Source organism: Coregonus clupeaformis, chromosome 33 (assembly GCF_020615455.1).
Source record: "Coregonus clupeaformis isolate EN_2021a chromosome 33, ASM2061545v1, whole genome shotgun sequence".
In the NCBI taxonomy this organism is placed as follows: domain Eukaryota; kingdom Metazoa; phylum Chordata; class Actinopteri; order Salmoniformes; family Salmonidae; genus Coregonus; species Coregonus clupeaformis.
Window position 1 is genome coordinate 478,689 of NC_059224.1, and position 27,583 is coordinate 506,271.

The window sequence follows — 27,583 nt, forward strand, 5'->3', positions numbered from 1 at the left end:
GTAACTAAAAACCCACCACCCTACTCCACTATTTAAATCTATTTAGTCCTACCTCAGGCCAACAGCCTGAAAGGATGGTACACCACCACTTAACACACTCTGTAACTCTTCTGACGTCAAGTCTCGCTCACCCAAATACCTCTCTGCAGCTGCCACCACAACCTCAATTTTCTGCAACTTAAGTTCCATCCCTGCAGTACAGTTGATAACCAATGCTATAAATGCAAAAAATCAAATCTTACTGAAACATATACAGTGCCCTCCACTATTATTGGCACCCCTGTTTAAGATGTGGTCGAGGACTTCCAAAAATTCTCATTTTTTTTTAAACAACATAGAACCCAAATGCAAAAAAAGAGAAAAATCCAACCTTTTATTTAAGTACATTACTTTGGTGGTAAAAAAAAATCACACATTTAGAAAAAGAAAAACTTGAAATCATGTGTCCCACAATTATTGGCACCCCTAACAATTCAGCTGAAATTTTTAATTGATTTTTAAAAAAATATATTTTTCTGTAGTTGCTAAAGTTGGTCAGGGTATCTAGGAACTTTTAATATGTAATTCATGACTTCCTGTTCCCCTGGGGTATAAATATGACGTGACACAGAGGCCTAATTCTCTTACCCATTTGTCAACATGGCAAAGACAAGAGAACACACCATTCAAGTAAGGCAGATTTGTGTCGACCTTCATAAGTCAGGCAATGGCTACAAGAAAATAGCCACTCGCCTTAACTTGCCCGTATCTACAGTCAGAGGAATCATTAAGAAGTTTAAAACAACTGGAACAGTGACAAACAAGGCTGGAAGAGGTCCCAAGTTTATCTTGCCACAACGCACAGTGAGGAGGATGGTAAGAGAAGTAAAAAAAAGTCCTAAGCTCACTGTCACAGAATTGCATCAAAGAGTGGCATCTTGGGGTCACAAAGTCTCCAAAACAACCATCAGACACTCTCTACATGCCAACAAGCTGTTTGGGAGGCATGCAAGGAAAAAGCCTTTTCTCACTAACACTCACAAACGTAAACGTCTGGAGTTTGCTAAGTGGCACTGGGACTTCAACTGGGATCGTGTGCTTTGGTCAGATGAGACTAAGATTGAGCTTTTTGGCAACAAACACTCTAAGTGGGTCTGGCGTAAAACAAAAGATGAGTATGCCGAAAAGCACCTCATGCCCACCGTGAAGTATGGTGGAGGATCTGTGATGCTGTGGGCCTGTTTCTCTTCCAAAGGCCCTGGGAACCTTGTTAGGGTGCATGGCATTATGAACGCTTTGAACTACCAGGACATTTTAAATAAAAACCTGATGGCCTCTGCCAGAAAGCTGAAGATGGGTCGTCATTGGGTCTTTCAGCAGGATAATGATCCAAAACATGTGGCAAAATCTACACAAAAATGGTTCAGCAGTCACAAACTCAAGGTCCTCCCATGGCCATCTCAGTCCCCAGACCTCAACCCAATCGAAAACCTGTGGGGCGAGCTAAAGAGGAGAGTGCATAAGAGAGGACCCAGGACACTGGATGATCTAGAAAGATTGTGCAAAGAAGAATGGTCAAAGATCCCTCTCTCTGTGTTCTCCAATCTTGTGAAATGTTATAAGAGGAGATGAAGTGCTGTCTTGTTGGCAAAAGGGGGTTGTACAAAGTATTAACATCAGGGGTGCCAATAATTGTGGGACACATGATTTCAAGTTTATTTTTTTTCTAAATGTGTGATTTTTTTTTACACCAAAGTAATGTACTTAAATAAAAGGTTGGATTTTTCTCTTTTTTTGCATTTGGGTTCTATGTTGTTTAAAAAAAAGGAGAATTTTTGGAAGTCCTCGACCACATCTTAAACAGGGGTGCCAATAATAGTGGAGGGCACTGTATGACTTGTTGGCCTATCCTTCTTGTGGTACAGCTCTACTACTCACACCACTCCTCTCAGGATCCTTGACCCATCTTCCTCTACTTTCTTCACTGCCTCAGCATACAACAACTTCTGCACTACTCTAACCCTGGAAACCTCAATCTGCCTCTCTCACAACGGACGTTTCTGATTCCCAGCCCCATGGGCACCCCTACAATTAACACATACCACTACTTTCCCCAATGCTACACATTCCTTTGTCTCATGCCCTTCTGCACATTTCACACACCTAGGAACCTCCCTCCTACACACTGCTGCCACATGCCCATAAGCTTGACACCTGTAACATCGTAATGTATTCGGCACAAAAGCTTGTACTGGATAACTTATATATCCTAACATCACTTTGCCGGGCAAAGACTCAACATCAAAACTCAAAAGGACAGACAACGACTCTTCTGTTTCACCACTCATGCCACCCTGTTTGCATCGCACCAAAGGACGAGCATCACAAACACCATGACTCTTCCACTTCAGTTGGCCAACTTTCACATTTACCGCTACCCCAGTAATCACTCCTCTCAATGGCGCCCTTTCCTTGAGAGCAAAACAATTCACATCTCTTGTCCCCATTTGTTTAACGCGGAGCACCTGCTTCCTCTGACAATCAGAAACTCAAACAATTATCACAAGACCACTTCTGGTTACCTTCACCAATTCCACAGCACCCAACTCTGTTTTCACCCACCCTGAAACCACAAATGGATCAGCCAAAAGGCAAGGGTCCACTTTTCACTCCTACTGTCACACTCATCTTTATCCTGGGCTCCGAGAACTTCACCACACCTACCACCTCTGATACTTTGCCCTCATTCACTTACATTTCTCCTCCTGTCTTCGATCCGGCGTACAGCTCACTCTGCTTACACTTTCTACTATTCTTCTTTAACAAATCATCTCCCTTTTTCTCGCCATTTTTAACCTACTCAAGCTCACCCTCTTCCTCCCTCTCTTCAACCTCCTCTGCCTCTCTTTTTCTCTCCATTCCGCATCCGTATTCCAAGTATATGTATCCTTATGATAATACTGCACTTCTCCTGACATACATCTTGTTCTTGCCCTCTCAAGGGACGCCATTTAACCGGCTGTCACAATCTCTGTACAATCAGCACAAACCCCTCGGGATGTAGCGCTCAACAGTGCATCCCACTTGTAAAGCAGCTGCTTCATCTTGATGTTCTTCTTTGTCAATAGCAACCGAGAAGCTTTTCCATTTCAAACCAGAGCGCTCTTCCAACCACCATTCACAGACACTTCCTGCGGTACGACCAGTCCGCGAGCCTCCTCCCTTCGTTTGCTCCTTCATTGCTACTGCTTCTTCTGTCCCTTTGTTGAATCAGGCTATACAGTGTCTTTAGAAAGTATTCACACCCCTTGACTTTCTCCACATTTTGTTGTGTTGCAGCCTGAATTTAAAATTGATCAAATTGAGATTTTGGGTTAGATTTTGGGTTACACAATACCCCATAATATCAAAGTGGATTTATGTTTTTAGAATTTTTTACAAGTTAATAACAAATGAGAAGTTGAAATGTCTTGAGTCAATAAGTATTCAACCCATTCTTATGGCAAGCCTAAATAACTTCAGGAGTAAAAATATGCTTAACAAGTCATATAATAAGTTGCATGGACTCACTTTGTGTGCAATAATAGTGTTTAACATGATTTTGGAATGACTACCTCGTCTCTGTATCCCACACATCTGTAAGGTCCCTCAGTCGAGCAGTGAATTTCAAACACAGATTGAACCACAAAGACCAGGGAGGTTTTCCAATGCCTCGCAAAGAAGGGCACCTATTGGTAGATGGGTAAAAATGAAATAAAACCAGACATTGAATATCCCTTTTTGCACTGTGGAATTATTAATTACACTTTGGATGGTGTATCAATACACCCAGTCACTACAAAGATACAAGCGTCCTTCCTAACTCAGTTGCCGGAGAGGAAGGAAACCGTTCAGGGATTTCACCATGTGGCCAATGGTGACTTTAAAACAGTTACAGAGTTCAATGGCTGTGATGGGAGAAAACTGAGAATGGATCAACAACATTGTAGTCCCTCCACAATACTAACCTAAATGACAGAGTGAAAAGAAGGAAGCCTGTACAGAATAAAAATATTCCAAAATATGCATCCTGTTTAAAGTAAGGCACTAAAGTTCAACTGGGAAAAAAAAGTGCCATTTTTTTCTTTTTATTTATGTCCTGAATATGTTTGGGCAAATTAAACACAACACATAACTGAGTACCACTCTTCATATTTTCAAGCATGGAGGTGGCTGCATCATGTTATGTTAAGGTAAAACCAAAGTGCAACCAAAGGAAAAAAAACTCTAGACCACCTTTACTCCACTCACAGAGACGCGTACAAAGCTCTCCCTCGTCCTCAATTGGAAAATCTGACCAAGATTATATCCTCCTGATTCCAGTTTACAAGCAACAACTAAAGCAGGAAGTACCAGTGACTCGCTCAATACGGAAATGGTCAGATGACGCAGATGCTACGCTACAGGAATGTTTTGCTAGCACAGACTGGAATATGTTCCGGGATTCATCCAATGGCATTGAGGAGTATACCACCTCAGTCGCTGGCTTAATCAATAAGTGCATCGACGACGTCGTCCCCACAGTGACCATACGTACATATCCCAACCAGAAGCCATGTATTACAGGCAACATCCGCACCGAGCTAAAGGCTGGAGCTGCCGCTTTCAATGAGTGGGACACTAATCCGGACGCTTATAAGAAATCCCGCTATGCCCTCAGACGAACCATCAAACAGGCAAAGCGTCAATACAGGACTAAGATTGAATCCTACTACACCAGCTCCGACACTCGGATGTGGCAGGGCTTGAAAACTATTACGGACTACAAAGGGAAACCCTGCCGCAAGCTGCCCAGTGACGAGATCCTACCAGACGTGCTAAATGCCTTTTATGCTCATTTCGAGGCAAGCAACACTGAAGCATGCATGAGAACACCAGCTATTCTGGATGACTGTGTGATCACGCTCTCCGTAGCCGACATGAGCAAGACCTTTAAACAGGTCAACATTCAAAAGGCTGCAGGCCAGATGGATTACCAGGACGTGTACTCAGAGCATGCGGGGACCAACTGGCAAGTGTCTTCGCTGATATTTTCAACCTCTCCCTGACCGAGTCTGTAATAACTACAAGCTTCAAGCAGACCACCATAGTCCCTGTGCCCAAGAAAGCGAAGGTAACCTGCCTAAATTACTACCACCCGTAGCACTCACGTCGGTAGCCATGAAGTGCTTTGAGAGGCTGGTCATTGCTCACATCATTATCATCATCCCAATGATACCGCCCCAACAGATCCACAGATGACGCAATCTCAATCACACTTCCTTTTCCTACCTGGACAAAAGGAACACCTATGTGAGAATGCTGTTCATTGACTACAGCTCAGCGTTCAACACCATAGTGCCCACAAAGCTCATCACTAAGCTAAAGACCCTGGGACTAAACACTTCCCTCTGCAACTGGATCCTGGACTTCCTGACGGGCCGCCCCCAGGTGGTAAGGGTAGGCAACAACACATCTGCCACGCTGATCCTCAACACGGGGGCCCCTCAGGGGTGCATGCTTAGTCCCCTCCTGTACTCCCTGTTCACCCACGACTGTGTGGCCAAGCACGACTCCAACACCATCATTAAGTTTGCTGATGACACAACAGTGGTAGGCCTGATCAACGACAACGATGAGACAGCCTAAAGGGAGGAGGTCAGAGACCTGGCAGTGTGGTGCCAGGACAACAACCTCCCTCACCGTGAGAAAGACAAAGGAGATGATCGTGGACTACAGGAAAAGGAGGGCCGGACACGCCCTCATTCACATCGACGGGGCTGTAGTTGAGCGGGTCGAGAGTTTCAAGTTCCTTGGTATCCACATCACCAACAAACTATCATGGTCCAAACACACCAAGAAAGTCATGAAGAGGGCATGACAATGCCTTTTCCCCCTCAGGAGACTGAAAAGATTTGGCATGGGGCCCCCAGATCCACAAAAAGTTATACAGCTGCACCATCAAGAGCATCCTGACCGGTTGCATCACTGCCTGATATGGCAACTGCTCTGCCTCCGACCGTAAGGCTAGATGTGCCAAGCCAATAGAGACATTCCTCAAGAGACTTGCAGCTGTAATTGCTACAAAAGGTGGCTCTACAAAGTATTGACTTTGTCAAAGACTCCAGTCACCCAAGTCATAGACTGTTTTCTCTGCTACTGCACAGCTTCCCCAAACTTTCTTCATCAATTTGAAGGATTCTGTATAAATTTGGAATTCATGTTGGAAAACAAAGTTGGGGGAAGTCTTCATAAATGTCACTTTGTGAATGAAACATTTGGCAAGATGTATTGGTCAGAAATTCCATATTCGAAAATTTTTGAATAGCACCAAATACAGTATATTATATAATTTCTCGAAAACGCTATCTCTGGTAGTACAAGGCCAGTCTTGAAGAGCAGTCCTGGATGTTTGGTTGAAGGTACAGAAGAATACATGGTCCATAGTTTTGACCAAGGTTGAAACGAAGCGTTAGAAATTAACTGGATAGATAAATATTATTGGGAATTTTAAAATGCACTTTAGTTTACAGGGGAAGCTAAGGTAAATAGTTTTTATTGCAATGTACTGGCCGCCTACTCGTCTTCTTTCTTGGATGACCTGCCAGTTACAGGCCTACCTTCCCACTTCCCTCATATCACCAAAAGTAGGGGGTATGAAATCACAGCGATTATAGAGCTCGCCAGTTTGTAGTCCTAAAACCCTATGGGAAAAATTAATGGGGAAAGAATAGGGTTTTTGGAATAAATGCCGAAAATAAGGTCTGAGGTTAACACAGGTTTAGGAGATCTTATACGTTTTGTTGTATGAGATAATACGCGGTTCGTTTTCCACATAGTCTTTGTCCAACGAACCATGGCGTAGTGCAGACAAAAAGACGCAATTACTATTTCTGTCTATTCCATGTAGGATAATTATTGAGTGTAAAGTTGTGTTAGTAAAGAAAGCATCTAAATCAAACGAGAGCTTGTATTTTGAAGGCTCAAAATGGAAGTGACGCGATTTTGTGCCGCCAGCAGTCTAGCAAGCAACATTTGTTTACAAATGTAGCTAGCTAGGTAGAAAGCAATCAGCTGGCAATCGGCTATTCAACGCTAGTTCAATAACAAAATGAACGGAATTCACCCTGTGTTGTTGTCTGACGCATAGTCATTCACATGGCATTATCTACTGTGAGATTAACATATATCTTTAGTTTGGTTTTAGCTAGCTTGCATCATGAAGTTGGCAAGCTAAATGGCTTGCTAGCTTTGGTATCAGTATTAGGTAGCGACGAGATTTTGGGGGACAAGTGGGTCGTGTGGTATTTCTGCAAGCACATTATGGAAGGAGTTCTCTATAAGTGGACAAATTATATGACAGGTAACGTTATGCATTGAATGTGTTTGGTCTATAGTTTATCTAGCTAGCTTGACTCTCGTTAGCATAGCTGTCATACTGGCATTAAATGTAGCTTCAGCAAGCTAACGTTAGCTCAAATACACAGCCTACATCTGATTGTCTGCCCTTCATAGCCCTTTCTGTGTAATTTGATATGTCTAAGGTAGCTAATTTATAAGATGCAACCTACACTTATGTAAGCTGGCTAACTCTGCCCTAACCGACAAAACTCAACTCCACGATTTACGATGGAGTTGAGCTGTGACTAGCGTTGTGGGCGGACTGGAGCGCAACTGTCACATTCAATTACCAATGTCGTGTGTAATTGCGGACTATTCTTTGGGTGCTGAAATCAGTAGTTTTTAAATAAAAACTTCATTTTATGTTACATTGGAGTGCCAGTCTGCCCACACTAGTCAATTGTGTGTGATTGCGGCCCGCAATTCGGGGTGTTCCTGCATGTGGGCGTGCCTGCATTTGCAGAAACTACCCATCCCCCGAGCGTCCCATTGGTTCCTGCATGAACAGCCCGTCTCGAGCACGCTATCTTCATGCTTCTGTGACTCTTTTGATATTTTGGATTTTCCCTGATTGTCTATGTGATTAAAATGTGGTCAAAAGGGAAATAAAAGTATTATCTGAGTTTTTCGGGGGTGAAGAATACCGGTGGCCTAGCTATCTACTGGTGTTGCCCCGCCTGCTGTGTACTGGAGTCCTCCTAGCTGGGTCATTCCTACATGGCGGTAGCTTTTGAACCTCATAACTTTAGGGAAAAATATATTTTTCATTTGTTAGATCCATTTTAAGTGCATAATCCCATACAGTTATTGCATAATAATAACAGGGTGGATCCTAGCCTGAAGACCCGACGTTGAATTGCATTGAATTCTATGTCGGGCAGAAATTAGCGTTCGGATCAGGAAAGTTTCCTCTGACGACCTCTACAAGCCAGAATGCTGAATATAATCATACTTTACCAGTTGTCCGTGTGGTTGGTCCTTTTGTAGATAGGAATGTGAGACAAAATATCCACAGTGTAGTGTTATCCAGCCGACCTTAAGTAGGCCAATGCTGGTCTGTTTATCGTTTTTATTTTCAATACTGATGCTTTTCGCATGTGACAAACACTTACACGATTTGGCCGAACCTAACCGAACGGCAAACACTTCCAGCTGATTGCGAGGAAATGTGCTTCGGTCGACTACATTCGGTTATGTTCGGCTATTGTTTACACATTGAGCATCACGTGCAATGCATCAACAGATTGAAAATACAAGCGACAGAACCCACCGACGCCACAAAAAGTGGGGTAAACAACGCTTTCCTGTGGATATCTCCACCTCCTACCACCAAAAGGACCAACAGCATGTACAACTGGTAAAGTAAGTGTAAATATCAGTTTATTCAAACTCCAATTTCTTGTTAACAAACTATAGTTTTGCAAGTCGGTTATGACATCTACTTTATGCATGACACAAGTAAGTTTTCCAACAATTGTTTACAGACAAATTATTTCACTTATATTTCACTGTATCACAATTCCAGTGGGTCAGAAGTTTACATACACTAAGTTGACTGTGCCTTTAAACAGCTTGGAAAATTCCAGAAAATGTTATCATGGCTTTAGAAGCTTCTGATAGGCTAATTGACATCATTTGATTCAATTGGAGGTATACCTGTGGATGTATTTCAAGTCTACCTTCAAACTCAGTGCCTCTTTGCTTGACATCATGGGAAAATCAAAAGAAATCAGCCAAGACCTCAGGAAAAAAATGGTAGACCTCCATAAGTCTGGTTCATCCTTGGGAGCAATTTCCAAACGCCTGAATGTAACACGTTCATCTGTACAAACAATAGTACGCAAGTATAAACACCATGGGACCACGCAGCCGTCATACCATTGTGGTCCTCTGTAGCTCAGCTGGTAGAGCACGGCGCTTGTAACGCTAAGGTAGTGGGTTCGATCCCCGGGACCACCCATACACAAAAAAAAAAAATAATAATGTATGCACGCATGACTGTAAGTCGCTTTGGATAAAAGCGTCTGCTAAATGACATATTATATTATATTATATTATTATTATTATACCGCTCAGGAAGGAGACGCGTTCTGTCTCCTAGAGATGAACGTACTTTGGTGCGAAAAGTGCAAATCAATCCCAGAACAACAGCAAAGGACCTTGTGAAGATACTGGAGGAAACCGGTACAAAAGTATCTATATCCACAGTAAAATACGTATTATATCGACATAACCTGAAAGGCCGCTCAGCAAGGAAGAAGCCACTGCTCCAAAACCACCATATAAAAGCCAGACTACGGTTTGCAACTGCACATGGAGACAAAGAACGTACGTTTTGGAGAAATGTACTCTGGTCTGATTAAACAAAAATAGAACTGTTTGGCCATAATGACCATCGTTATGTTTGGAGGAAAAAGGGGGCTGCTTGCAAGTCGAAGAACACCATCCCAACCGTGAAGCATGGGGGTGGCAGCATCATGCTGTGGGGGTGCTTTGCTGCAGGAGAGACTGGTGCACTTCACAAAATAGATGGCATCATGAGGAAGGAAAATTATGTGGATATATTGAAGCAACATCTTAAGACATCAGTCAGGAAGTTAAAGCTTGGTTGCAAATGGGTCTTCCAAATGTACAATGACCCCAAGCATACTTCCAAAGTTGTGGCAAAATGGCTTAAGGACAACATAGTCAAGGTACTGGAGTGGCCATCACAAAGCCCTGACCTCAATCCTATAGAAAATGTGTGGGCAAAACTGAAAAAGCGTATGCGAGCAAGGAGGCCTACAAACCTAACTCAGTTACACCAGCTCTGTTAGGAGGAATGGGCCAAAAATCACCCAACTTATTGTGGGAAGCTTGTGGAAGGCTACCCAAACGTTTGACCCAAGTTAAACAATTTAAAGGCAATGCTACCAAATACTAATTGAGTGTATGTAAACTTCTGACCCACTGGGAATGTGATGAAAGAAATAAAAGCTGAAAGAAATCATTTCTCTACTATTATTCTGACATTTCACATTCTTAAAATAAAGTGGTGATCCTAACTGACCTAAGACAGGGAATTTTACTAGGATTAAATGTCAAGAATTGTGAAAAACTGAGTTTAAATGTATTTGGCTAAGGTGTATGTAAACTTCAGACTTCAACTGTATATTTGGAATCACATTTTAAAATAAGAACAAATATTTCCTGGCAACAGAACAGGCACCACATTGTAGGATTGACCCAGTTAACTAGCTAGCACACGGTGTCCTTTTGATCCGGCTGCCAAACACCTGGCCTCGCCATCGTTAACAGAACTGCGTCAAAGCAGTGCCTGCCAGGTAGGGTCGAGGGATACTGTCTACCGGTGTGCTAGCTAGCCACCTATCCCACTAGCTAGCTAGTGTATAGTGTCCTTTGCTCCCGCTTGCTGAACACCTGCCCTCGCCGTCATTAACAGAACTGCTGGAAAACACTACCCAACAGGCGGGGGCGAAGGACACTGTCAACTGGTGTGCTAGCTAGCTACCTATCCCGCCTCCTGTTTGCTGTGTACCGGAGTCCTAGCTTGCTAACTAGCTACAGTGAGGGAAAAAAGTATTTGATCCCCTGCTGATTTTGTTTGTTTGCCCACTGACAAAGAAATGATCAGTCTATAATTTTAATGGTAGGTTTATTTGAACAGTGAGAGACAGAATAACAACAAAAAAATCCAGAAAAACGCATGTTAAAAATGTTATATTGATTTGCATTTTAATTAGGGAAATAAGTATTTGACCCCCTCTCAATCAGCTGAGATTAGGAGCACACTCTTAAAGGGAGTGCTCCTAATCTCAGCTTGTTACCTGTATAATAGACACCTGTCCACAGAAGCAATCAATCAATCAGATTCCAAACTCTCCACCATGGTCAAGACCAAAGAGCTCTCCAAGGATGTCAGGGACAATATTGTAGACCTACACAAGGCTGGACTGGGCTACAAGACCATCGCCAAGCAGCTTGGTGAGAAGGTGACAACAGTTGGTGCGATTATTCGCAAATGGAAGAAACACAAAATAATTGTCAATCTCCCTCGGCCTGGGGCTCCATGCAAGATCTCACCTTGTGGAGTTGCAATGATCATGAGAACGGTGAGGAATCAGCCCAGAACTACACGGGAGGATCTTGTCAATGATCTCAAGGCAGCTGGGACCATAGTCACCAAGAAAACAATTGGTAACACACTACGCCGTGAAGGACTGAAATCCTGCAGCGTCTGCAAGGTCCCCCTGCTCAAGAAAGCACATATATAGGCCCGTCTGAAGTTTGCCAATGAACATCTGAATGATTCAGAGGAGAACTGGGTGAAAGTGTTGTGGTTAGATGAGACTAAAATGGAGCTCTTTGGCATCAACTCAACTCGCCTTGTTTGGAGGAGGAGGAATACTGCCTATGACCCCAAGAACACTATCCCCACCATCAAACATGGAGGTGGAAACATTATGCTTTGGGGATGTTTTTCAGGACAACTTCACCGCATCAAAGGGACGATGGACGGGCCATGTAGAGTCAAATATTGGGTGAGAACCTCCTTCCCTCAGCCAGGGCATTGAAAATGGGTCGTAGATGGGTATTCCAGCATGACACAAAACACACGGCCAAGGCAACAAAGGAGTGGCTCAAGAAGAAGCACATTAAGGTCCTGGAGTGGCCAAGCCAGTCTCCAGACCTTAATCCCATAGAAAATCTGTGGAGGGAGCTGAAGGTTCGAGGTTGCCAAACGTCAGCCTCAAAACCTTAATGACTTGGAGAAGATCTGCAAAGAGGAGTGGAACAAAATCCCTCCTGAGATGTGTGCAAACCTGGTGGCCAACTACAAGAAACATCTGACATCTGTGATTGACAACAAGGGTTTTGCTAAGGGGTCAAATACTTATTTCCCTCATTAAAATGCAAATCAATTTATAATTTTTTTTGTTGTTGTTGTTATTCTGTCTCTCACTGTTCAAATAAACATACCATTAAAATTATAGACTGATCATGTCTTTGTCAGTGGGCAAACGTATAAAATCAGCAGGGGATCAAATACTTTTTTCCCTCACTGTATCTAGCACCTATCTGCCCCCGCCCTCGTTAACAGAACTGCAGGAAAACATTGTCCGACAGGCGGGGGCGAAGGACACAGTTTACCATGGCCAGCTACCGTTGTTGCCCCCGCCTCTTCTTCTGTGGGGTTTATCGGCAGTTGGCATCCATCGTAATGGTGCATTATTGCTACCTACTGTGCTGGAGCGCCCCTGCCTCCCGCCTGTGTACCGGAGTCCTTGCTTAAAAATGGACCAATAGAAGTATAAAGAGGGTTTCCTGCAAATGCAAGAATGCACACATGCATAAATGCCCCAAATTGCAGGTCGCAATTGCACCCTTCTCACACTAGTCGCCGCTCAACTCCATCGTAAATCGTGGAGTTGAGTTTAGGCTACCTGGAAGAGAGTGTTTGACTAGGTGTTCTTGGTAATAATGGTTGGTTGTATTGATATCTAGCTAGGCTGATTCATCAGTTGTCTGCACAGGGAAGATAGCTAGCTAGCTACCCTGTAAAACAGAAGTTGTCAGCGCAAAAAGAACTAACCAGGCTAATCTGAAATGATTGCAGGGTGGCAGCCGCGCTGGTTTGTTTTAGACGATGGGATCATTTCCTACTATGATTCTCAAGATGATGTCTGCAAAGGAAGCAAAGGAAGTATTAAGATGTCCGTCTGTGAAATCAAAGGTATGATTTGTTTCTGAAAGGCCTATATTGTGCCACTCACCCTATGAATATGATAGTGGTTACATTTCTCCACTCCCATCCCTCAGCTGTTTACCAAAACATTGGTGGGGTTTCTGCTTTATTGTTGTTTAAATCCCAGATTGCCCAGTTAAACCCCTCTAATCTCAGTACAGGTAGTATTTGCTATTGCATCTTGATTTATGGTTGATTCTTGTACTGTAGTGCTGAAGGGTTGTGTTGACATCTTTTCATTAGTTCACCCCACTGACAATACCAGACTGGAACTGATCATACCAGGAGAGCAGCATTTTTACGTCAAAGCTGTCAATGCTGCCGAACGTCAGAAGTGGCTTGTGGCACTTGGAAGTTCCAAAGCTGGCCTTGCTGACACGAGGGCAAAGAAAGAAAAAGGTACTGACCCAGCAGTGATTTCTTATTCGTCATTACCTCCCCTGTGCTTGTCTCCCTCTCACATTAACATGCGTTGTCATTCAGTGCCCTAATCGAACATGTACTGTATAGGCCTATCCTTTAGGGTGTTTTCACATATTGTCCTCTTTAAAATAACTGATCTCAGTCCTCTTTAAAGTGAACTTTGGCGTAAAAAAAAAGCTACATAACTCAGTTCTCTTTGTATTCACACTGCCCTTGCCTTTGAATGAGGACTCAACTCCAGTTCACTTCACCTACACTACCAGTCAAAAGTTTGGACACACCTACTCATTCAAGGGTTTTTCTTTATTTGTACTAATTTTTACATTGTAGAATAGTAGTGAAGACATCAAAACTATGAAATAACACATATGGAATCATGTAATAACCAAGAAAGTGTTAAACAAATCAAAATATATTTTATATTTGAGATTCTTCAAATAGCCACCCTTTGCCTTGATGACAGCTTTGCACACTCTTGGCATTCTCTCAACCAGCTTCATGAGGTAGTCACCTGGAATGCATTCTGAAAAGTTAATTTGTGGAATTTCTTTCCTTCTTAATGCGTTTGAGCTGACCAGTTGTGTTGTGACAAGGTAGGGGGAGTATACAGAAGATAGTATTTGGTAAAATACCAAGTCCATATTATGGCAAGAACAGCTCTAATAAGCAAACGGAAACGACAGTCCATCATTACTTTAAGACATGAAGGTCAGTCAATATGAACAATTTCAAGAACTTTGAAAGTTTCTTCAAGTGCAGTCACAGAAACCATCAAGCGCTATGATGAAACTGGCTCTCATGAAGACCGCCACAGGAATGGAAGACCCAGAGTTACCTCTGCTGCAGAGGATAAGTTCATTAGAGTTACCAGCCTCAGAAATTGCAGCCCAAATAAATGTTTCACGGAGTTCAAGTCACAGACATCTCAACATCAACTGTTCAGAGGGGACTGTGTGAATCAGGCCTTCATGGTCAAATTCCCTGCAAAGAAACCACTACTAAAGGACACCAATAATTAGAAGAGACCTTTGAGCCAAGAAACACGAGCAATGAACATTAGACAGGTGGAAATTTGTCCAAATTTGAGATTTTTGGTTCCAACCGCTGTGTCTTTGTGAGACGCGGTATGGGTGAACGGATGATCTCCGCAGTGTAGTTCCCAGCGTAAAGCATGGAGGAGGAGGTGTGGGGGTGCTTTTGCTGGTGACAATGTCTCTGATTTATTTAGAATTAAAGGCACACTTAACCAGCATGGGTACCACAACATTCTGCAGTGATACGCCATCCCATCTGGTTTGGGCTTAGTGGGACTATCATTTGTTTTTCAACAGGACAATGACCCAACACACCTCCAGGCTGTGTAAGGGCTATTTTACCAAGAAGGATAGTGATGGAGTGCTGCATCAGATGACCTGGCCTTCACAATCCCCCGACCTCAACCCAATTGGTTTGGGATGAGTCGGACTGCAGAGTTAAGGAAAACCAGCTAACAAGTGCTCAGCATATGTGGGAACTCCTTCAAGTCTGTTGGAAAAGCATTCCAGGTGAAGCTGGTTGTGCAAAGCTGTCATCAAAGCAAATGGGGGCTATTTGAAGAATCTCAAATATACAATATATTTTGATTTGTTTAACACTTTTTTGGTTACTACATGATTCCATATGTGTTATTTCATAGTTTTGATGTCTTCACTATTATTCTAAAAAGTAGAAAACAGTAAAAATAAAGAAAAACCCTTGAATGAGTAGGTGTGTCCAAACTGTTGACTGGTACTGTATTTTGTGGTCCGAGTCCTCTTTGCATTCACATTGCTATGTTAAGAAAGGGACCAGGATCTTTTTCAAACATTCACTCAGTGCATTTTGAGTTTTTACAGTGCAGGACATGCAATTCCATCAGATCGTGTTATCGGACAGCTAGATATATGTACTTACAGGTACGAGGGACGCAAAAAGACAATAGACTCAAACATTAATTCATGTTCGACAACTCAGACTCGCAACGCATGTGGCAAGCACTACAGACTATCACAGACTACTACAGCAAATCCAGCTGTGCAGTGCCCACTGACGCCTCCCTCCCAGACGAGGTGTACAAATTCTGTGCTCGCTTCGAGACAGACAATATCGAGCCATCTAGGAAGACTCGCTGCTCCGGACGACCATGTGCTTTTGCTCTCCGAGGCTGACGTGAGGAAAACTCTCAAAATACTCACAAAGCCGTCGGCGCAGATGGCATCTCTGGTCGTGTCCTCTGAGTGTGTGCTGACCAGCAGGCGGGCGTCTTGTCTGACATCTTCAACATGTCCCAGACTGTAGTCCCCAACTGATTTAAGCCCACCATGGTCCCAGTGCCCCAAAAAAACAAGGTGACATGCCCAAATGACTATCGTCCCGTCACGCTCACCTCTGTCATCATGAAGTGCTTCGAGAGGCTGGTCATGGCTCACATCAAGGCCAGCATGCCAGACACACTGGACCCTCTCCAATGTTCCTACCACTCCAACAGATCCACGGAAGATGCCATTTTCATCACTGTTCACACGGCCGTAACACATCTGGACAAGAGAAACACCTATGTGAGAATGCTGTTCATTGACTACAGTTCAGCATTCAACACTATTGTTCCCTCCAAGCTCGACACCAAACTCAGAGCCCTGGGTCTGAACACCACCCTCTGCAACTGGATCATGGACTTTCTGACGGCCAGACCACAGGCTGTGAGGGATTGGCAACAACACCTCCTTGAAACTTACACTTTGGAAGCTGATAGATTGCATTTAGTTAAAAGATTAGACATAATAATTATAATTAGAAGATAATATTAGCATGTAAATATTATTGGTAACAGAATAAATAGCAGAAGAATACTGCAGATAAAATAATGCTGTAATGGCAAAGGTGCATAATGATGGAGGAATTCAGATATGATGTCTTTGTTTGGGCGCTATCCAAATACTTTTTAAACTACGGCGCGACATGGTTCATTCAATGTGCCTATAAATCAGCACAATCTACTTTTCCATTTTTTTCTAATTACCGCTGTCTTGGAACTAGAATTGGGATCATGTACAGTGCCTTCAGAAAGTATTCACACCCCTTGACCTTTTCCACATTTTGTTGTGTTACTGCCTGAATTTGTAGGCTATAAAAATAGATAAAGAGAGCCGCACACTCAAGCTCCCAGTAATTTATTGGGTAAACCTGAATTTAAAAAGGATAGAATTTAGATTTTTTTGACATTGGCCTACAAACAATACCCCATAATGTCAAAGTGGAATTATGTTTTTTAAATTTTTTACAAATTGGCTTGAGTCAATAAGTATTCAACCCCTTTGATATGGCAAGCCTAAATAAGTTCAGGAGTAGAATAATTGCTTAAAAAGTCACATAAGTTGCATGAACTCACTCTGTGTGCAATAAGTGTTTAACATTATTTTTTAATGACTACCTCATCTTTGTACCCACACATACAATTATCTGTAAGGTCCCTCAGTTGAGCAGTGAATTTCAAACAAAGATTCAACCACAAAGACCAGGAGGTTTCCAATGCCTTGCAAAGAAGGGCACTGATTGGTAGATGATTACAAAATAAAAAACAGACACTGAATATCCCTTTGAGCATGGTGAAGTTATTAATTACACTTCGGATGGTGTATCAATACACCCAGTCACTACAAACATACAGGCATCCTTCCTAACTTAGTTAGGTCCTCTATAGCTCAATTGGTAGAGCATGGCGCTTGTAACGCCAGGGTAGTGTGTTCGATCCCCGGGACCACCCATACGTAAAAATTTATGCACACATGACTGTAAGTCGCTTTGGATAAATGCGTCTGCTAAATGGCATATTAATTTTAATTAATTTTACCGGAGAGGAAGGAAACCGTGCAGGGATTTATTTCACCATGAGGCCAATGGTGACTTTAAAACAGAGTTTAATGGCTGTCATAAGAGAAAACTGAGGATGGATTAACAACATTGTAGTTACTACACAATACCAACCTAATTGACAGAGTGAAAAGAAGGAAGCCTGTACATATTTATTTTTTTCTTCTCCAAAACATGCATCCTGTTTGCAACAAGGCACTAAAGTAATAATGCAAAGTGTTATGTTTGAGGCAAATCCAATACAACACATTACTGAGTACCACTCTCCATATTTTCAAGCATAATGGTGGCTGCATCATGTTATGTGTATGCTTGTAATCGTTTATGACTGGGGGAGTTTTTCAGGATAAAAAATAAACAGAATGGAGCAAAATCCTAGAGGAAAACCTGGTTCAGTCTCCTTTCCACCAGACACTGGGAGATGAATTCACCTTTCAGGAGGACAAACTTAAAACACATGGCCAAATCTACATTGGAGTTGTTTACCAAGAAGACAGTGAATGTGGCTGAGTTACAGTTTGACTTAAATCTTCTTGAAAATCTATGGCAAGACCTGAAAATGGTTGTCTAACAATGATCAACAACCAATTTGACAGAGCTGAAGAAATTTGAAAGAATAATGTTGCACAATCCAGGTGTGGAAAGCGCTTAGAGACTTACCAGAAAGATTCACAGCTGTAATCGCTGCCAAAGGTGTTTCTACCAAAGTATTAACTCAGGGGTGAATACTGATGTAAATGAGTTTTTCTGTGTTTAATTTTCAATAAATGTGCATACATAAAAAACAAACATGTTTTCACTTAGTCATTATGGGGTATGGTGTGTAGATGGGTGAGGAAAAACAGTCAATTTAATCCATTTTGAATTCAGGCTGTAACACAACAAAATGTGTAATAAGTCAAGGCCTATGAATACTTTCTGAAGGCACTAATTCCAATACAAAAAAATAGTAACGGAGAGCACTTTACATTACGGCGAACTCAGCAAATGAGGAGTTTGTTGTAAGTACATGGGGGCCATCTTTGGTAAGTACATGGGGGCCATATTTATGCACCTTCACCATTGAACATTTTACACCCAATGTAGGCTACTGCCCCTTTAACAGCTAGCATTGATTTTGAGGTTAGTGGTATCTGTGATCCTTGGGAGGTCCCTACCCTAAATCCTACCCTTAACCTTAACCATTTTAAATGTCAACTTCAATGGGGTAATGTCAGAGTTGGGACATCCCAAGGTTCCCAGGTAGCGAGGACCTTCATTTTGTACCCTATGTTGTGAATCTCACTAGCCCAAAGGCTGGCAGATGGCGATATTGAGTCTTTGGATATTGAGTCGTTTTCAACAACTCAATATCGCCATCTGCTGGCATTTGGGCTAGAATTTGACCAAATAGGTTGTCTTCTCACACAATTCAAACCCCAGAATCAAATAAACAGCGTAGGAAGCTCTCTTAACCTAGGAAATCACATATTGCAAACAAATAATCTGAACATCGTGTCAGTACAAATCTCAACACATATTTGGGAATTTCTCTCCATCCTTGACAATCGCTAATCAATATCCAAAACAGCACACGTTTTTTTCCACAAACCTTCACATCATCATCTCTCTTTTGTGGCACCAATGTGAGGGGTATGGCAGGGGAAACAGTGTTGCAGTAGTCTAGTGTGTGGTCCGGGAATAATGACAAGCGAACCTGGGGAGCTTTGTGTTCACATTGCCCTAAAAAAGGGAACCGGACTAAAAACAACCTTAAATGAGTGATCATGTGTTACCTTAGCCTGGATGCCAGTCTGTTTATGCTCTCTTGCTGAGTACTCCTTATGGAATTGTGATGCCAAATTACAGCAATGAAGTTGGCAAGAGCAGTGTTTCCCCTTTATGGATATCGCAATCGTGGCCGCAACTGTAAAAAAAATGTATGGAGATGTATAGATGTATGTCCCAGAAAGACCCCATCTCCCCCGCAGGAAGACCCCCCCCACCGCTAACTATGCCACTGCTGCTGAAAAAAATCCTAGAGGGAAGAGGACCAACAGATCTAGGACCACTGACCAGGTTAGAGTTACAGTACCTTACCTTAAACGGCCTATCACTAAAATAACAGTGTTCTATTTTTTTTGATTGGAAGAAATAACAGAGACGACAGAATCTCTGAAAACGAAGATGTCTGAGCTGCGTCTCTACTGTGACTTGCTAATGCAGCAGGTCCACACAATAAAGGAGTCTGTGGACCAGGAGGACCAGGAAGGAGACCACTTCAATTCCAGCTCGGAGGTAACTATACCTGCATTGTTTCAGCTAGGCTGTGTCCCAAATGGCACCCTATTCCCTACATACTGCACTTCTTTTGACCAGAGACCTATGGGCCCTGGTCAAAAGTAGTGCACTGTGTGGAATAGGGTGCCATTGGGATGAAGCCCGAGTGTTGGCTGTCAGAAATCACCAGAGTGGGTGTGTTTGTTATTTTACTCTTCATCTACCCCAAATTAAATGGTGGTAGTGCCACTGTACTCGAGATCAGAGCGACAGGCCAAGATCTGGAGGGTTGCCGGTGCAAATCCCTGGGCTGGCGAGAAAATATCTGGTGAAAGCTAGTACTGCAGTTGTGCCCTTGAGCAAGGCACTCATCGTGTTTTGTGTCTGGGGTTGGGAAATAAAAACAGACAACAAAAATATGTATACATTTTGTTTTGATGGATACAGAAATTAAGTTAATTATGTTAAATCAGGGCTCCAGACTAACATTTCCACATGGTGGCACTGGTGCCAGTGACTTTTTCAGTTTTCAGCCCACGATTTGGTCGCACCCCCAACATTTGTTTTTTGAGGGGGTCACGCAATAGAAAAATTATCTAGAAAGTAATTTCAATGTACAATGCTTTATTAAGAAGTGTAATAGACTGATATAGTGTTCAATATATAAGTTGTTACATATAACATGTCCAAGCAGATATTTTGATATGCAACATAATCCAGTGATTGTCATGAATTTGGGGTTGATAATTAGGCTATTATTGTTATGTTTTACTGTCAAAATAGGACTCCAGAATAAAAATGTTTTGCCTTCATGTTTATGTTCACTAATATGACATACAGGCCTAATTCAATTGGTACTAATTCACAAAATTTCAAACACATTAGCTAGATTGCTAACTCAAAATATAACACCTACTGCTAGTTGCCATGTATTAATCTAACAGTAAATTAAATGTCCTAAAAAAACGTACCCAATGAGACCTAGTGCACTCGCGATGGACGATGTGCATTTCGCGCGCTCCGTATTTCAAAGTCATATCAGATATCTTGATTGTAAAAAAGTGTGTTTTGAGCTAAATATTGAGAGTTGAGAAATAAAAAGTATACCTACAGAAAGCAGAGACCCTCCTCTCTTTTGCATGGACAACAGCTTGCTTCCAATGTTGTGTTTACATGTTTTAATGCTTTTTTCGGGGGTGCACGAGGAGAAGAGGGGTGAGAGACTCACTCATTTCATCAGCCGGCCCCAGCTAAACAGGCACAGTGGCAGGGCACTTTCATTACAGGAACCATGAGGATAATGCACTTTACTGTTTGACAAAAGCATGGTTTTATCCACCCAAAACAGTTGAAGTGTTGATTGAGGTGACCAGGTAGAATGTGCAACTTGCACTGGTATGTCCAATTAAAAATATAACCTGCACAGCCAAGTCAAAGGGTCGGTCACCAAATGTGTCGCCAATTTAAACAGAGCAGTTTCTTCACACCACCTAGGAAGGTCTGAGACACGTCAGTGTAGTATCAAGCTAATATATTAGGCTTAATATTGTGTATATTTAGGTCTTTATTTTTGTCTGTGCCCAATCTCCAATTGTAGTTGACTGATTCGCCTCTCCTTGTGTTTTCTTTGTTGCTCCAGACTCTGAATGAAGCCTCCTCTTTACTGGAGTGCCACGTGTAACACCTTCATCAAAACACTGGAAGAATGTATGAAGATGGCCAACTCCAAGTTCAAGACAGACATGGTGCTGTTGAACCCTCCAGATGACATGATGATGTCCCCTGTTTCTCCGTCCCCAGTACAGATGGCCCGGGTAGGATGGTATTCAACGTACTGTCTAGCTCCGGGGTGAAGTTTCCCCCTAGGTACAGATCTAGGATCAAGCTTCCCCTCCCCCAATCCTATTAGTTGGGAAAATGCTAAAACTGACCCGTGATCAACGTCTAGGGGCAACTTCACCATTCTCCGTACAGCTGTCATTACAAGGGTGTGTTCATTAGGGCATGCAACAGACAGTGTTTTAAAACGGATTGCAAATGAGCATTTCATATTGGAGAAATTCCAGGTTGTCACTCCTGTTTCAAACCGTTTTCTCCCATTTGATACCTAATGAACACTACCCAGATGTCTTATCTCTTTTTCAATGTGCTGCATCCTTGCTTGACTTAATCCATAGCATAGCCATACATACCCCTATGTATGCTAAACCAAAATATGAATGCAACATGCAACAATTTCAAAGATTTTACTGAGTTACAGTTCATAACCCCTATGTTAGGAATAACTTTACCCGCTCTGAGAAACAAGCCCTTAAATCTCCAGAATGACACATCTATAGTCATCCACCCAGTGGACAAGGGAGGTGCTGTTACTGTACAAGAATATGCTGTCTATAAAACTGAAGTACTCAGGCAACTGAATTATCAAACATTCTATAAGAGACTCACTACAAACCAGCTTTTGCCTGTAATCGAACACACTGTCACCAAGGGCATGCACAATTTGTGATATCACCAAAAGAGAACATAGATTATGTGCGTAAAAACAGCTCCACCATGGTAAATCTGCAGTCGCTAAAATACTGTTTTAATTACATTGCCTTCAGAAAGTATTTACACCCCTTGACTTTTCCACATTTTGTTGTGTTACAAAGTGGGATTAAAATGGAAACGATCTACACTAAATACTTTGTAATGTCAAAATGGAAGAAAAAATTATAGCATTTGTAAAAATGATTGGTAAATAAAACACTAATTTATCTTGATTAGATAGAGTATTCAACCCTGAGTCAATACATGTTAGAATCAACTTTGGGAGCAATTACAGATGTGAGTCTTTCTGGGTAAGTCTCTAAGAGCTTTCCACACCTGGATTGTGCAGTATTTGCTCATTATTATTTTCTAAATTCTTCAAGCTCTGTCAATATTGGTTGTTGATCATTGCTAGACAACATTTTGAGGTCTTGCCATAGATTCTCAAGCAGATTTAAGTCAAAACTGTAACCGGCCACTCATGAACATAAACTGCCTTCTTGGTAAACAACTCCAGTGTAGATTTGGCCTTGTGTTTTAGGTTATTGTCCTGCTGAAAGTTGGATTAATCTCCCAGTGTCTGGTGGAAAGGAGACTGAACCAGGTTTTCCCTCTAGGATTTTGCCTGTGCTAGCTCCATTCCATTTCTTTTATCCTGGAAAAAACTTCCCAGTGCTTAATGATTACAAGCATACCCATAACATGATGCAAGCCACCAGTATGCTTGCAAATATGGAGAGTGGTACTCAGTAATGTGTTGTATTGGATTTGCCCCAAACATAACACTTTGTATTCAGGAAAAAAGTTAATTGCTTTGCCACATTTTTTGCATTATTACTTTAGTGCCTTGTAGGCCGTCATTGTAAATAATAATTTGTTCTTAACTGACTTGCCTAGTTAAATAAAGGTAAAATAAAAAATAAAATAAAAAAAACAGGATGCATGTTTTGGAGAAAAAAAAAATCTGTACAGGCTTCCTTATTTTCACTCTGTCAATTAGGTTAGTATTGTGGAGTAACTACAATGTTGTTGGTCCATCCTCAGTTTTCTCCTATCACAGCCATTAAACTCTGTAACTGTTTTAAAGTCACCATTGGCCTTATGGTGAAATCCCTGGCAACTAAGTTAGGAAGGACGCCTTTATGTTTGTAGTGACTGGGTGTATTGATATACCATCCAAAGTGTAATTAATAACTTCACCATGCTCAAGGGATATTCAATGTCTGTTTTTTATTTTATATTTATCCATCTACCAATAGGTGCCCTTCTTGTGCGAGGCATTGTAAAACCTCCTGGTCTTTGTGGTTTGAGCCTGTGTTTGAAATTCACTGTTCGACTGAGGGACCTTACAGATAATTGTATGTGTGGTACATAGATGAGGTAGTCATTCAAAAATCAAGTGGATCCCTGCAATGCGAGGATTTATTTTGCAACACTTCGCCAAATCCATCCATTACGCATGGTTCTCCCTCTCAAGCGCCCTTCTCAAGGATGCTTTCAAATCAATATTTTATGCTTTGCCTTATCATCAAGTTAATAGGTTATTGTCATCGGTGCTATTGAAAATCGGATAGCCTCCTTGTTTCAGTAAACCATTAGCCAACACTTTAAAGATTAAACGAAATGTCATGAAAGTTGACTATTTCTTCATTTTATTTCAGTGATTAAATGTATTTTCCTCTTATTGTAAACTGTAGGCTATAACAATTAAATTCAATTAAAGGCCTATCACAAACCTATGTTTGTAGGTGATTCTGGTAGGCTAATAAAAGCATGTTGTTCGTAGCATAAACCAGCCTATTATCTCTAAAGTTGGTGATGGATACTTTACTTTAGGCTACTGTTAAATCACTTACAGGCTATTTCTCTGCCAGATCACATAAGATAACTAGTCCCTACCGGTAAATGCGGTCTAAGCAATTTATGATATCACGTTACCTCCCTACATTGATGGAAAACTGTTGTTTACCTGTTGTGTCGCATACATTTTAATTCAACATTTAATTTTAGCTCACAATCAAGGACGGCTGTGTATTCCCTCCAGAAGTGTAGCCCTACGACTATGTAGCCTTGTGACACTGTCCTGCTGCCGGTCCAGACTTAAATGTAATAGATTTTTTGGAAATAGCATCCACATACGGTGGCGGCTTCATCTCAATGTATTTTTCCATTTTAGACTTTTCAAATATATTCCATTCTTCTTTCTCTTGTCTATATTATGGCTATATTCTCACTAATATTCCTTTATGTAATTAAGCTTTTTACATGTGGATTTTTCTGTCTTTATAATAATTATAAGACATTTGTAGAGACATTTCCCATGCTCAGTGCACATGTGATGTTGTTCATGCTTGTTGCTGTCGCAAATCATTTGACCACGGCAGTTTGAGATTATTACCTTTATTTATGAAAAGAAGCTCATAGTGGCTTTTATTATTTACAATTTATTTCTGATATTTTAGCTTAATTAAATTGATTTATATTATGGTGTTTCTATTCCAGGAAAAAAAATTACTACCTAAAACATCTGTTAATACATTTGAAGTCCTTCAAAATTGAAACGACATTTCCTATAGTTAGAAAGTAGAATATAAACTAGATATAGGCTACTGTGGTGAGGTAGGCTAAATAATAAACGAAAAATGCTAGGCAGAGCATGCCCAGAGTTTGGCTGAGCAGTACCATAGTGACATTGGAGCGGGAGAGAAGCCCGACACAATTTTTTTTTTATCTGCTCAAATTAAGCTCTGCTCCACGGCCTACATATGCTCTGGCATTCAAAAGCAGCCCTGCTTTAGGCTATAAAATAACTGTCAATTAATAATCATATCAATGGTTGAAATGGCTGCAGCAACCATTACACGGTCTGAAAAGCTGCATAAGAAATTAGACCTAATTAGACAAAATTAATTAATGATAAACGAGATACTAAGTAATTCGAACGAGATACTAAGTCGTTCTAATGAGAGAATTCCAAGAGTCTATGTTTTTAAACTTGTTTGCCTCAGGCTTCAGGGCTTCTGTAGACTTGAACAGAGACAGTGTTTTAGTTACCTATGTTACTTACTTTTTAGACACCGGTTTTGGAATGTACCACAATTGTGGATGTTGTTAACTTTTATGCTGCTGTGAATAGGCTCAATGTAGGAATCATATTTTGTCATTTTAAAGTCCTTGATATTCAGTGATAGGCACAGGTACTAACGGTGTCCATTTCCTTTTTTCATTTGCAGATGAAGTGGTCCATAAATCATCGGGCACGTACAATTTCGACAGGTATTCTTGCTGCAGAAAACATTCCACTGTTTCTACTACAAACAAAGGTCCTTGTCATTACCCGTGTGCTTCTAGGTGTAGGGGTGAATTTGCCCTTAGACGCTGATCTTGGGACAGTTTGATATTTCCCCACTAACGGTTAGGGTTGGGGAAGCTGATCCTAGATCTGTATCTAGGGGAAACTTCATCCCGGAGCTGTGTTTCTAAGTGAAGCCTTTGTCATTTCCAGGTCTGGCCTCCCGCCAAAGGAGGGTGTGTTATCAGGTCAAGGTCACCAGAGGAGGACACGGACTTGTTCGGACACAGAGGCTCACAGTGACAGCTGTGTTTATAGAGATGGACCGTAAGGGATATGAACAAACACACACACACACACACACACTGCTCCCCTCAACCATTACAGTAATTACCAAATTATGTCACTCCTCAGACTCAAAGTTTGTGAATTCAAATACCAGACACCTTCCATATGTTTTCATTTATTTATTCATAAACCAGAGTGTATTTCTTTAGCATTTTGTTATTTATGTTAGTTCAGTATTTTATTGCACACATACATTCCCTTTTTATAAGATGTTAGTCATGGGTGGTATCTAGTAGGTCAGGGCACAACGTACAAAAACACCTTTTTGGGTTCTAATTGGTCAAGTTCATGTATGATATGGCACCTCCGTTTCAAAATACTTTATCCTGTTATCTCCTGCTGAAAATGAGCATGGTCTCCATTTTGTCTCATCCATACAGGCGCTGCTGTGCTGTGTCTCAATGCCAGTGTGAACAGGGACTCCTCCCACAGTATCCCTGAGGGAGAGTGGTGCCATCAGTCCTACCAGTCCCAGAGCCATGTCAGACACAGACACTCCAGAGACTGACCTGTCTATCTGACCCTGTCCTGTCACTCACCAAATACATTACAGTGGCTTCAGATAAAGAGAGACTGGGCCCGAATTCACAAACTTTCATAAGAATATATTTGAGAGGTTCTAAGAAAATCATGAATTCTTACGAATATTTTTGAGGAATTGCACTTATGAACAATATTATGGACTTTTTAAAAATTTTCTTAAGAAGCTTATTTTTTCTTTAGAAGTGTTTTTAATCCAGGCCTTGGAGTTGAGATTGGTAGTCTACTGTCAAGTAACTGGTCCGTCTGGTCAATAGGCCTGTGTGCAAACTTGTAGGCATAGTACTGTATATATTTTATGAAGAATTAATAATGACTTGGCTAAAGCGTAAATAGTTGTGAATTCTGCAGAGCTGTATGTAATCAGATACTTCAGTTACTCCACTGAAGTTAGACTGATATGAGGCTACTGTAATGTGAGGTGTTACCAGGGTCGTGTTCATTAGGGCACGCCAATGGAAAAAGTTTTAAAACTGAAAAAGAAAATGAGCGTTTCTTATTGAACGACTCATTTGTCGTTTTCTTCCCTTCAGTGCCTAATGAACACGCCCCAACTTTTATTGCTCACATACTGCTATGCAGTCACTGCTTAGCATTGCATTAATGATATTTTCAAAACGTATTATATTATTTCCTGTGGAAGCATTGCTTTGCACTTTAAGAATTATGGATAAAAACAAAGTCCTTTTTTGAATGTTTGTACTATTCCAGGAAGTTTTATGTTATTATTGTAGAATAATATGTTTGGTTTTGTTTAATATGCAAAGTTACTGTTCATTCACTATGGAGTAAAATTGCGCTTTGAAACACATTAGCCTTTAACTGAAACCCTTAAATGTCAGGTTTCTAACTGTTCCAAGGACCAATTCAAAATGTGTGTATGTGGTGACATTTTCATCAATGGGCCGAGTTCGCTTGCATCGCCTGGGACCCCCGGGTGGCAGAGTTTGTCTATTTTAGACCCTTCCATTGGTCCTAAAGTGAAATCTCCACCCAACCAAGTCACCGGGGATGCAAAACAAACTCGCCCAATGTTTTAAACTTGGCATGCCCCCCAGTGATCACTATATTGCTGTGAAAGGCACTTTCTATTGTTCTTTTTCAAGTGATCATGTTTGCCCAATGACGTCACCAAAAAAAATAGTTAATGCCTTAAC

The 27,583-nt window shown here is 41.5% G+C and overlaps 1 protein-coding gene across 1 annotated transcript; it reads left to right on the forward strand.

The window, feature by feature from the left end:
- The first annotated feature begins 6,921 nt into the window (after nt 1-6,921).
- Nucleotides 6,922-26,394, forward strand: LOC121558725 (pleckstrin homology domain-containing family A member 3). Its single transcript, XM_045210028.1, is given in 9 exon segments — nt 6,922-7,360; nt 13,016-13,132; nt 13,388-13,543; nt 19,587-19,732; nt 21,354-21,380; nt 21,382-21,528; nt 25,480-25,507; nt 25,752-25,865; nt 26,267-26,394. Coding segments are annotated over 9 exon segments (1,068 nt in total). The 5' UTR covers nt 6,922-7,155.
- Nucleotides 26,395-27,583: the final 1,189 nt, after the last annotated feature.